At 40.3% G+C, this 11,993-nt stretch overlaps 2 protein-coding genes across 2 annotated transcripts; one reads left to right on the plus strand and one right to left on the minus strand.

The window, feature by feature from the left end:
- Window positions 1-2,520: 2,520 nt before the first annotated feature.
- Window positions 2,521-5,195, plus strand: LOC128453913 (transmembrane protein 229B). The gene is made up of 2 exons (XM_053437037.1): window positions 2,521-2,754; window positions 4,064-5,195. The coding sequence occupies exons 1-2, from the start codon at window positions 2,703-2,705 to the stop codon at window positions 4,546-4,548; spliced, it is 537 nt and encodes a 178-aa protein (XP_053293012.1). The 5' UTR covers window positions 2,521-2,702; the 3' UTR covers window positions 4,549-5,195.
- A 2-nt stretch (window positions 5,196-5,197) lies between these two features.
- On the minus strand, window positions 5,198-11,594 carry LOC128453912 (3-hydroxyanthranilate 3,4-dioxygenase). Its single transcript, XM_053437036.1, has 10 exons — window positions 11,330-11,594; window positions 11,085-11,163; window positions 10,032-10,115; window positions 9,809-9,915; window positions 9,631-9,720; window positions 9,498-9,541; window positions 7,589-7,734; window positions 6,157-6,225; window positions 5,962-6,044; window positions 5,198-5,876 (listed from the first exon to the last, which is right to left on the minus strand). Exons 1-10 carry the CDS (start codon window positions 11,416-11,418, stop codon window positions 5,804-5,806), a joined length of 864 nt encoding a protein of 287 aa, XP_053293011.1. The 5' UTR covers window positions 11,419-11,594; the 3' UTR covers window positions 5,198-5,803.
- Window positions 11,595-11,993: the final 399 nt, after the last annotated feature.

The raw sequence follows: 11,993 nt of genomic DNA on the forward strand, positions 1-11,993 counted from the left end.
GCTTTGACTTTGTGGCACACACCCATTGTTCTGACACCACCAAGCGACCTGTTGCAGAAAATAAAGAAGACGCTTGTGGACTTTTTTGGGGACTGGCCATCATTGGGTCCGGGCTGCAGCTCTCTACCTTCCAGTGGCAGAAGGAGTGCAGGGTCTGATCGACATCCATTGCGTCGTTGAGACTCCAGACTGCACAGGAACTTCTCCATGGATGTGTTGCCAGCTGCATGTACACTGCTAGACTGTTGCTGAGAAGAAATGGGTGACAGGGATATGATAAGAAGCTCTTTTATGAGCAGAGCAAGTTGATTTCACTGGTTTGTCACCATCTACTGCTCTGTTTTACAGGCCTGGCAGGTTTTTAGAGCCTCAACGTGTTGCTGACATCACTCATCTCATCACATATAGCTGTTTGAGGAACATTTGCTGCCATTAGTCTGAGACACTTATTAGTTCAATGTCCCGGGCTTTCTGGCTTTTATAGCATCTTTTATAGTTTTTTTATTTTGATCTGTTTATAATTGGCCCAAAATACTGCAACAAAAAGAATGTTGTACATACAGTTGTGAACTTTTTATCCAGATCTGTCAAGTTGGCCATCTGGCTGACAGTCAGGAACAAAGCTTAGGGTGCTTTGACTTTGTGGCACACATGCTGTGTGTAATAGTTCAGAGCCAGTCTATTCCTGGCTCCAGTTCTGAAAGGACCCGATTCAGAGTGGAATACTCATATTACAAGACTGTGGACAATATTCAGGCCTTTAGTCACAGATGGGCTATTAGGGGTATTTTACTTTATGTTCAGTGGGGGGCGGTGGAGAGCTGGTAATACATTTTGGATTAGAGAGATGTAATGATTAATTGGTTTTTGTTATTTTGCTTATATTTGTTTAACTTTTTGCTTTTGAGTTATGCTTTAGAGCGACTTCGGTTTTCTCTGCAATGGTCTAATAAAGGAACTTGAAAACCCAAACCATCTCATCTCATATGATCTTGCCTTTTTTTCTCTCCAACAAACTTATTCCAACTTTATGGCCAAGTCCTTTACTCATCTTCTCCCTCCACTACGTAATAGAAAGACAATTTTGGGGCATTCAGTTCACCATACCATACTGAGTCATGACTGACAGTGACCGGCTTGTTGAGAGCACCAGTGGAACCAGCTCTGTGTTTTCTCAGATAAATGGGGGTCATTTCCCTACCCAAACTTTTCTTTGCCAACCGCTCATTACACAACAATAAACGCACGTACACACAGAGTCAGCCCAGATCACCGTGAGGAGGCTAACCTTTGGAAGCTCGATAACTTTATGGTCAGTGACTCCCACACAGTAGTGTAGTCGCCCCTTCACCCTCCTAAAGGTGTGTTTGCTAGAAACACTGGACTCTGATCCAGAGGTCCACCATTAATCTAACTGTTTTATTAGCGTTAAGATTAGGTAAACACAGAACCCAGAAGTGCCGCCATGATAGGATTGACATCTGCTCTCACAGATACTTTATGACACTGTATGCTGTACATATTTGAAACTCTGTGTCCATATTAATACAGTGTGTGTATGCAGTATAGACTGAAGACTTAGTGGTGATGCAAACAGTATTAAGATATGAAGCTGGATTAAGATATGAAGATAAATGCTATAATAAACTTGCTTAATAAAAAAAAAAAATTTAAACAAGCACATTGTAACAATACTAATGGTCTGCAGACATGCTAGCAGCTGCAAGGAGGTACACAGCTGAAGTGAGAGCTCATACTGGAATGACATGCAATGTTAACCACAATCCCTATCTTATTCAATGCCTTAGCATGCTATTATTATGACGTTTATACATTTTGGAGTTATATTCAGATGAAGGAGCTTGAGAAGAAGCCTGGGTATTTTCCAAAAGATTCTAATTGGATGCATCAATCATTAAAAAAGATACTGAAAATAAATGTGAGCCTTAGCATGAACTGAAAGAAAAGTCAAGCACTCGTCTAATATCCATGTATTTCTGTACAAAACCTCATCGTTATCTATTGAGTAGTGGACGCAGAGGCCGCAAGCTATCCATTGAGCCATTGATACTGCAAGTATGGCTAAAACCTGGATATAATGTACATGTTTTAATGTGTTCCCTTGGAATGTAAGAGTCAAATTTGTCAATGAATATTTTTGAGCAGCTTCTGTGACACACCCAGCAACTGTTGTTCACTGATAACTCCCCAGTCGGCCCACAACATGAAACATACAGCATTATAAAGAGCTTCTGTGATACAGACGATGGCAACTCTGCACACATCGATGCATTTACTTGCAAACTTACTGTGTGCTCAAAAGATAACATTCAAGTAGTAACTGTCGGATCAATAATATAATTGGTAGTGCACAAACACGCACAAGTGCACGCATGCACACTCACATACACACACACAAACACATTTTTCTTAGCTGGTCCAGGTTTGCTTCCTGGGTCTCTCCCTGAGTTCACAACTTCAGCCTGTGACAGAGCCATCACTGTCTCACTCTGATAACGTGGGGCAGCTTAATGTTTAGCCCACACAAACACACAATCACACACACACACACACACACACACACACACACACACACACACACACACACACACTCACTCACACTCACACCCACTCGTACACATACGCACACTTAGGGAAGCAGAGGGATTACAAAGGCACAGATACCCATATGCTGCCCTGGGATGGAGAATATAAAACTAAGTAAAAGGAGAACACAAGGTAGCTGCGACCAAGGTGAGAATTATTACTGTTTTCTGCTGTTATTTCAGTTGTATGAGACTTGATATTTTTCATAAATGGCTGCCAAGGACACACTTTGAGGCTTAATGTGTATTTTTGCCTAGTTGTAGCGAGCAAAATGATGAATTGGATTCAGAGCCATTGTTTAAATGTTTTTGACTGTGTTCTACTTTGAGGAGATAAACTGATAACAGTAACTGTGTTCATAAGCTTTGAAAAATTGCAAAATTTTCTAGTTCAGAGTGAAAACCTGTTGACGATTCTCTTAGCCTCCAACTGAGCTAAGCCGAGCTATTAGCCTGTTAATCCACATTAGCAGGCTAATAGAACACATGCACGTGCACTGCGCCATGTGTCCTGTGGAGAAACAGGACTCTATCAAACTGGAAAGATAATACAAGGTAGAACATCTATGTATGCTGTGAAAGATGGATTCTCTCAATATACATATTACCTTATTATTAGTAAGTAATAAAGTGTTAACATATCATATGTTGGTTGATATTGAAGCTCATGTTGGAAAAACAATGTTTGAAGCAGATATTAGATACACTGGGAACATTTGTTTTTCACATCCATGCAAGAAGATTAATTATATGAGAGAATTTTATGATTGGCAATGTAATCTGATATTAGATAATGATAAGTTATATATTAATAAAGAAGAAATTAAGAAGAAAGAAAAATGAAAGATATAAAAGAAGAAGAGATAGAGAAGATATGCTTAAAACAATAACGGTAAAGTGATGGTAAAGGTAAAGTGAATAAAGGTAGTGCTGCCTTAAAAAAAAAAGTTTTGCAAATGTTGAAGCCTTTCTTGATCCACCCTAAATCCCATTGTAAACTCATCTGTGGTGACAAATCAAAACTTCAAATCATTGTACTGCACGTTGCTTTAAGTCACAGGATTTTCAATACAAGGACATAAAATATAGGCCACAACAAGTCCTAGTTATTGCTGGCATTTCTTTAACTGTAACAAATTACACATCAGCTAAACTAAACTAAGCAGAAGATTATTATTATGCAAAATATATATATTTTCAGGGAAACACATAACTTCCATTATCCAAATTGTCACAATTATATTTGTATAATTGTATCTCAAATTGATAAGGACAAAAATCTAGAGATTTATAAACAATTGTTTTCAGCGAAACAGTTTTGTACTGCTCTTTTACCCACCCTAAACTAGAAAGCATCTTTGCAAATGCCTATCAAAACATTATGTCAGTAATGGAGTGGCTTGTAAAATACTCCACATGTGTAAAAACTGCACAATAATTCTGTTTCCATGTAACAGGGAGCAGTGTTGAAAATGAATCCCCAGCAGAACAACTTGGCCGCGTCTCCAGTCGTCCTCTCTCTGCCCTGGTCCGTCTCTATGTCTATGCGCTGCACGGCTGCCTATGTGAGGTGGCCTTCACTGCTGTGTGCGACTGGTGCAGCACCAGAGACAGGAAGCTGGCAGGTCACAGCAGCCTGTGGGCACTGCCCATGTACGCCACTGCAATCTACCTCATGGAGGGCCTGAGAGCGCGGCTGCTCGCTCAACGTAAGCCACTGCCTGTGCGTCTGATGGTCTACACCCTGTTCATCTACTTATGGGAGCTGAGCTGGGGAGCAGGGCTGGGGTTGCTGGGGGCCTGTCCCTGGGACTACTCAGGTTATAGGTACAACCTGAGAGGACTGGTGACTCTGGAGTACGCAGTGCCCTGGGCTGTGGCAGCTTTTATAGCAGAGCAGCATGTGATCAAGAACACTCTGCGGATAAGACTGCACAACTGAACTGGTATAGTCTGGAATAGTGTCCTTTCAAAGACAAGAAAACATTTATGGACAGTGTTTTAGGATACCAAAGGGACAACTGTTTATGGGTGGTCTGTTTGATTGTCTTTAGCTGTTCACTGGTTGCTTGGAAAAGTGACAAAGATGACATGACTCCAAGTTTCTATATCCATCCTCTTCCACAATCCTAGCTGCCTGCCGCCATTACGCTAAGATCCATGTCCTGTCCACTAGCATGGGGCAGGGGGGGTTATAACCTGAACTTCAGCCAGCCACTAGGGAGCAATCAATATGCTTTGGCTTCATTTTCAGAGAACTATCATGTCGTCTATCTTTATACACAATCTTGGGAGTGAATGGGTACATTTCCCAAAAATGTCAGATGTCAAATGTATTGCTTTCAAATATAATAAAATATAATTTTCCCATTTTAACTGATCAAGTTAAAAAAAACTGTAATGGTGCCAAGCTACGTGGCAAACTGCCCGTAGTTGAAGAAAATAGGTGAACGGGAAATGTTGTACATTCCTGAAAACAGACCATTTCAGCGATCAAATTAAACGATTCATTTACAGATTTCTGCCCCATTGGATGTAAATCAAGCTTTGAAAGTAAATGCAAATAAAAAATTCTGCTTGTGTCAATAAGCTGTGTGATAAGTACTGTTGTTTATTTCTAGTCAGAGCTTAATTCTACAGCAACATACTGACAGAAAACATTTGAAGACAAACGGATGGATGCTTCACATGATGAACAGCAGCTCAGTGTCCAGGCATGGACCTCATGGAGCTTCTTTAGGAAGAACTGGACTAAAGGTGAACGCAAATCAAACTACAAGCGCAAAACACATGTTGGAACTTGTTTAACAGTGTTGTGGCTTTTTTAATCACATTTTTTATTTAAATCACAATCTGTTTATTTGTTCTATTGCTTCTGTACATTGAGAAAAATAACATGTGGATGTATATAAGAGTATGTAGCAAAAACTGAGGTGTTTTAAAACCTTTGAACCGCAACAACGTTTCAGTTGCAATAACTTCTTGTGACTATTAACTCTCAGACGGGTCAAGGTTCATATAGAAACACATGAATGCATGATTTACATGGTTGAACATGAAGTAACACAATCTACATCATGTTCTACTGAAATATCTAGTTGTTCCTGTCCAATCACATGTATTTATAATGAATAAGGGTTTTGCTCCCCTCCTATGAAGTCTTATGTGTATTTAATGGGTGTTTGTGAATTGGCAGGTCATGGTCTCTTCCGCTCAGGGTTTTGAACCACCAACAGGGCAACAGTCCCGTCCTCTCTCTGCCACTGGTACCTATAGAAGAAGAAGCCATTTAAAGTTTTTCATATATCAAGTATCATGGAACCTAGGTTTGCCATAATTGTTAATGCAGACTCACTGGCTCTGTTCAGGAATAAGTAAACTGTCTCCTGCAGTAAGAGTTAACTCCTGCTCATTCATGGTCACTTTAGAGGATCCTTCCTGAGAGAGACACAGAGAGAAGGTGAAGGAAGGAAAGAAAAAGTTGGAAAAGGATGAGATTTTATGGTGATACATCCCTCTTACAAAGCAAGTGAACTTTTAGAAAACATACCATCTGCCAAATCCACACGTCACTCTGTGGTACTGTTGTCTCTGTCAGGCCAGGTCCAAACACCATCGCCTATTGGGGTCATAAATAAGAGAGTTAAAGCATTTTCTCCATCACTGTCATCACCACAGAACAAGGCATGTATTCCTTTCATCTCACTGACTGTTCTGTCTCCTTACCTCTGCGAAAGAGATTAAGTTTTCATCAGCATTGGTTTATTTGTTTGTTGGCAGGATTACACAAAATATACTGACTCAAATCTCCTTGACATTCTGTAGCGGGTGGGGAATGACCCATGGAAGAACCCAAAAGGAGCAGATCCAGCTAAATGGGCAGATCCAGGTTTTTTTTCAGCTTTCTCTAACATGGTGAGACAGGGTGTTAGCCTTGGAGCAGGTATGCACTCTCCCAGTTCCCTTCAAGTTCTTAAATGTTTCTATATTTACGATGAAACCCTCTGTGGCATATGTTCATGTATTATGCTCTATAGACATAGGGGATTTCCACAAGCAGTTGAATGCCATAACTGCCACTCTTCTACTTCACGTTCAGTTTCCCTTTCAAACTTGTCCCTTGTCAGGGCAAGTTTACCTAACCCTAACCCATTACCAAATCTGGTGCCTAACTGTCAGATAGTGCTGTGGAGTTAATACTGCTGTTATAGAGGAGAACTGCTGTTTTATCCAATAACAATGTGGTTAAAATAAAAAATAAACTCCCCTCTTTTACCAAACCACAAACCATTATTTGGACTCAAAAATTAACTGATTAGTTCAAGGTTGCAGGGGCCTCACAAAGCCCCTTTCACATAAATCAAAAGCATTCTCCTGGATAAAAGGATTAGGGTTTCATTTTGGTAGCCAAGGGTCAAAGTTCAAGGTCACAGTGGCCTCACAAATTATGTGTATGTGTTTATGTGTGTCTTGAACCTAATCTAATAAAATCAGCATGAAGAAATGTCTTCAAATTTAGAACAGATGAGCTGATTAGACTTATTACATCCGCCCAATTGCTCATTTCACACTGGATGACTTGAAAAGAGTTTGATGGTCAAAAGTCAAGGTAACTTTGACCTCTCAACACATGTTTTGCCTTGTGAATGTAATATTGCAGGAGCCCCTCAAGGAACTGGTGGTCAAAGGTCACGTTGACCTTATATGAATCTGGGAAATTATAAAGTTGAATCCATAGTTTTATTTAAGATTCAGTTAGGGCTTTATCTTGTTTAAAAGTGTTGCTACTATTGGCAAGATGCGTTTTTCTACTGCACACATTCTATATCTTACTTTGAGAGAAATGCAAATATATAAAAACTTAACACTTCTTTCATATCATTAATCTTGAATGTTAAACACTCCCCAAACAAAAGTAGGGTTAGGGGAAATGGTCTAAAAATGTGTTGGTACTAAAAAAGAATTGAGGTTGAAAACACTACCTCTGTCTCAAACTGAGCTCCAAACATGTCGACGGGCCTGCCACTGGCCAGCGACGGCCTCTGCTTGTCCAGCCAGTCTTTGAAACTGAAAGGCGACATCACGTTCATGGTGTTCATCTGGAAGGGAGGCTGCCTGAAGACTTCATCTGTTCATCGATCAATCAATCAATCAAATTGTATTTGTATAGCCCATATTCACAAATTACAATTCGTCTCATAGGGCTTTAACAGGGTGTGACATCCTCTGTCCTTAACCCTCAGCAAGAGTAAGGAAAAACTACTAAAAACCCTTTTAACAGGGTAAAAATATGTAGAAACCTCAGAGAGCGCCACATGTGATAGCAGTACACACTTTAAAGGGATCAGACTAGATACACTCCTGATCAAAATCTAAGACCAGTTAAAAAATTGCATGAATTTGCATTTTGCACTGTTGAATCTTAGGAAGGTTCTAAGTAGAGTTTCAAAATGCAAAAAGAAGAAATGGGAACAAGAGCACAAAAGTTGTGTGCAGGCAATTTACTGAAAAAAAAACAATTTAACTGAAGTAGGCTGTTCATCAGCTGATCAAAAGTTTAAGACCACAGCTAAAAAAAAAAAAAAAAAACTCCTAAAACAGAAATTAAAGTGTCAAAAACTGACTCAGTAATGAGTAGCTCCACCATTATTGTTGAGCACTTAAAAAATTCGTTTTGGCATGCTTGATGCAAGTGTTTCCAAAAGGCTAGTGCGAATGTTGCGCCAAGTGGTGAAGATGGCTTCACGAAGGGCCACTGTCTGGAACTGAAGTCCATTTTTGTAAACTTCCCTTGCCATCCATCCCCAAATGTTCTCAATTGGATTAAGATCAGGGGAACACGCAGGATGGTCCAAAAGAGTGATGTTATTCTCCTGGAAAAAAGACTTGGTCAGAAGGGCATTGTGAATTGGAGCGTTGTCCTGCTGAAAAACCCAGTCGTTACCACACAGACGAGGGTCCTCAGTCATGAGGGATGCCCGCTGCAACATCTCCACATAGCCAGCTGCTGTTTGACGCCCCTGCACAACCTGGAGCTCCATTGTTCCATTGAAGGAAAAAGCACCCCAGATCATGATGGCGCCCCCTCCACTGCACCGCGTAGAAAACATCTCAGGTGCTATCTCCTTGTCATGCCAGTAACGTTGGAAGCCATCAGGACCATCAAGGTTAAATTTTTTCTCGTCAGAGAATAAAACTTTCTTCAACCTTTGAATGTCCCATGTTTGGTGCTCCCTTGCAAAGTCTGGACGGGCAATTTTGTGGGGTTGAAGGAGACGTGGCCTTTGAAGACGTTTCTTGTTTTTGAAGCCCTTCCTTCGCAGATGCCGTCTGATGGTTATTGGGCTGCAGTCAGCACCAGTAATGGCCTTAATTTGGGACGAGGATCGTCCCGTGTCTTGACGGGGATCTTTTAAGAAATGCAAAATGACTGTCTTACTGCGTCCAACCTCAACAGCGATGGCACGTTGTGAGAGGCCTTGTTTATGCAGTTCAACAATCCTACCACGTTCAAAGACGGTGAGCTTTTTTGCCCTTTCCATCAAGAGATCTTCACAGTGTGATTACTTGAAAGGAAATGACATGGAATCCAAATTTTTGCACAGATTTGGGCTTTTAAAGGCTGTGGTCTTAAACTTTTGATCAGCTGATGAACAGCCTATTTGAGTTAAATTGTTGTTTTCAATAAATTGCCTGATCACAACTTTTGGTCTCTTGTACCCATTTCTTCTTTTTGCATTTTGAAGCTCTACTTAGAACCTTCCTAAGATCCAACAGTGCAAAATCCAAATTCATGCAATTTTTTAACTGGTCTTAAGATTTTGATCAGGAGTGTATCTCGATACCTTGTTCAAAATAACAGGAATCCAAAGAAACTTAAACTCAACTTACCCGAATCAGGTTTTCCTGTTTTGTACTGGTCTGTTAAAAAGAATCTGCAAATAAAAAGTTAACAACAACTGTAGTCAAACATATCAAAGTGATCTGATGGTTTGTGAGTGTGAAGGATCTAGGACGTCTTTACTCTTTGATTATTGGCACCAGTTGGGTTCCAAGATTCTGACAATAAAACCATTTCTCAAACAGGATGTCAGTGGTGTTTTCCACATGGTACCTGAAAACAGCAAAACACAGTCAAAGATGAGCAGAGATGAGAAGAGAAAAGAGGACAAGATAAAGAAGAGAAGAGAAAAGAAGAGAACCTCAAGCAGTCAGTCTCAGTCAGCAGTCGTCTCCTCTCCACCACCAGCCCCACAGTGTTGGCCTGTCTCTGTGGGGAGTGGGGTATCCGAGCCGGCAGCAGGAACATCTACAGATGAGAAAAAAATGAATGACAGTGAGTTAATTACATACATTTTGGTTTGTAAAAGTTACCTAAGATTGTTTTTATTACAATAAAAACCCCAAAGAACCTTCAGAGCTCACCTCTCCCTCTCTGATGTGCACATCCTTGTGTTTGCCGTTTTCAATCACTTTCAGACACATGTCTCCCTTCAGCTGGTAGAACAACTATTTCAAACAGGGAGCCAAAGACAAAAGAAGAATGGCATTTAATTTAAGTCTTCTTCCCTATAACCATTATTCCTTGACGCCAGTTGAATACATCACAAGGGCAAGGGAAGATGTGGAGAAGCCATAAGAAGTTAGGAAAGGAGAACCAGGGTGAAAAGAAAACCGACTCCACTTACACTTTGCATTTAAAAAACAAAAACAACCTTAATGAGACAGAAGATACACAGAAAGTGCAGTCATTTGTGATGCTCGCCAAACCACTCTACCCCCTGAGCCACAGCCAGTCCCCCCCTTTGTTAGGCTCAACTAAAAATGTCAAACTCTAAAGAGTCAAACCAGTTCTTCGGCAGTGGTCAGCAAATGTTGGCTACATTAGTTAATTTGTCAGCACTTCTGTTTGTATTATCTTGGGTATCAGTTATTAGCCAGCGGCGGAGATTGAATAGGAGCACATTTTAAACATGTTCAAGCTATTTTTTCTTCGGATGTGATTGTTCATTGGACATTGTTCTCATAGCATGTAGCTAAGTATTCACACATGGGTACTCACTAATTATATATAAAACAGAGAAAGGGCTCGGTCACAGTGAACTCCTAATTAATTTAGTAATTTATTCCCCTACTCGCTCTCAAAGATTGGAAGTTAACGGGAGGCTTGCCCACACATTAAGCTGAGGCTTATAAATGCCTTAACTTTAATTTGGTAATCAATCACCATATCAACTATAATTAAAGACTCTGTTTTACAAATCTAAACACAAAATGATGACCTAATGAAATGTCATTGTCTGGTAACCGTCATTTCATTGAATCAGGCTCTTGTGGTTGATAAACTCAGCGTTTGCATTGAAAAATGTTAGTGTATTTTTCTTGGTTTAAGTCAGGAGGCATCAACACTGCTGCAGACACACTTATCCGTAGAGGAATGAAGACCTCTTACAGAATATATCAGTCCTGTCCTCTCACCTCCTCTCCTTCTTCTATGTGATAATCCTTCCTGCTGTTTGGACCTCCGACAAACATGATATTCAGCTGAAGAAAGTGCCTGAGGAATTAAAGACAATCATTTACTCACATGTCCTCAAATAATCACTGGAAGTTACTTGTTGATTTGTCAGTGCAGCACGTATTGTGTCAAATAAAATGCAGAGTGCTCATCACACCACAAACCATGTGGGTAGGCTATAAAGACATTGAAGGTTTTTACTCACATGAGCTTGTTGCACACTGGCGGCAGAAAATCATTCTGGTTCAGTGCAATCCATTTTTCCACATTCACAAGAAGAGGACTGTTACTCATTTTGTTAAAGTGATCGGCTTTGGGCTGTTGTGCTGTTGTGTCAAGGGTCTCCGGCCAGTCTCTACTCCTCTATCTAGTTCAAACAATGTGACTGACACTGAAAGTCCAAAATACAGAAGTGGCTGTAGAACAAGTGGGGAGGAGCTCTGTCTCCCAGACAGGTGAAAGGTTGTTTGCACAGTCTTAAAGGCTTTATTTTACACAGATAAAAACAATGCTCTTTATATCGATGGCATATATTTGTACACAGCCATGATAGTCTTAGCATATCATTTTCATCTTAACATTCCCAAAGTAACGTAGGTCACAAATAATTAATTAACAAAATTGTGATTTTATTGCACTCTTTAACAAGAACCCCTTTTACAGTAACGACTTTCAGTTGGATTCATAAATATACCTGGAGTGATGGCCGCACACTTTACTTGGTTCAAGAGTTTTGAGGAGAGCAGCTGGAGTTCTGCAGTTTGAAATGTGCTATAAACTCTTGTGTCGTCACATGCTAAAGACAAATAGCCAGTAATAGCTCAGCCAAACTCACCGACTCTAAAAAGAAATGTGCCTGAATTTCCACG

This window comes from Pleuronectes platessa, chromosome 12 (genome assembly GCF_947347685.1).
Source record: "Pleuronectes platessa chromosome 12, fPlePla1.1, whole genome shotgun sequence".
NCBI classification, from domain to species: Eukaryota; Metazoa; Chordata; class Actinopteri; order Pleuronectiformes; family Pleuronectidae; genus Pleuronectes; species Pleuronectes platessa.

Bases quoted from the DNA above. Each gene is read 5' to 3' on its own strand.
- LOC128453913 (XM_053437037.1), top strand. From the start codon at position 2,703: ATGGAGAATATAAAACTAAGTAAAAGGAGAACACAAGGTAGCTGCGAC. The intron at 2,755-4,063 runs GTGAGAATTATT...TCCATGTAACAG, and splicing joins ACAAGGTAGCTGCGACCAAG to GGAGCAGTGTTGAAAATGAA.
- LOC128453912 (XM_053437036.1), bottom strand. From the start codon at position 11,418: ATGAGTAACAGTCCTCTTCTTGTGAATGTGGAAAAATGGATTGCACTG. The intron at 7,735-9,497 runs GTAAGTTGAGTT...ATCGATGAACAG, and splicing joins AACAGGAAAACCTGATTCGG to ATGAAGTCTTCAGGCAGCCT. The intron at 6,226-7,588 runs GTAGTGTTTTCA...TGACCCCAATAG, and splicing joins GAGCTCAGTTTGAGACAGAG to GCGATGGTGTTTGGACCTGG.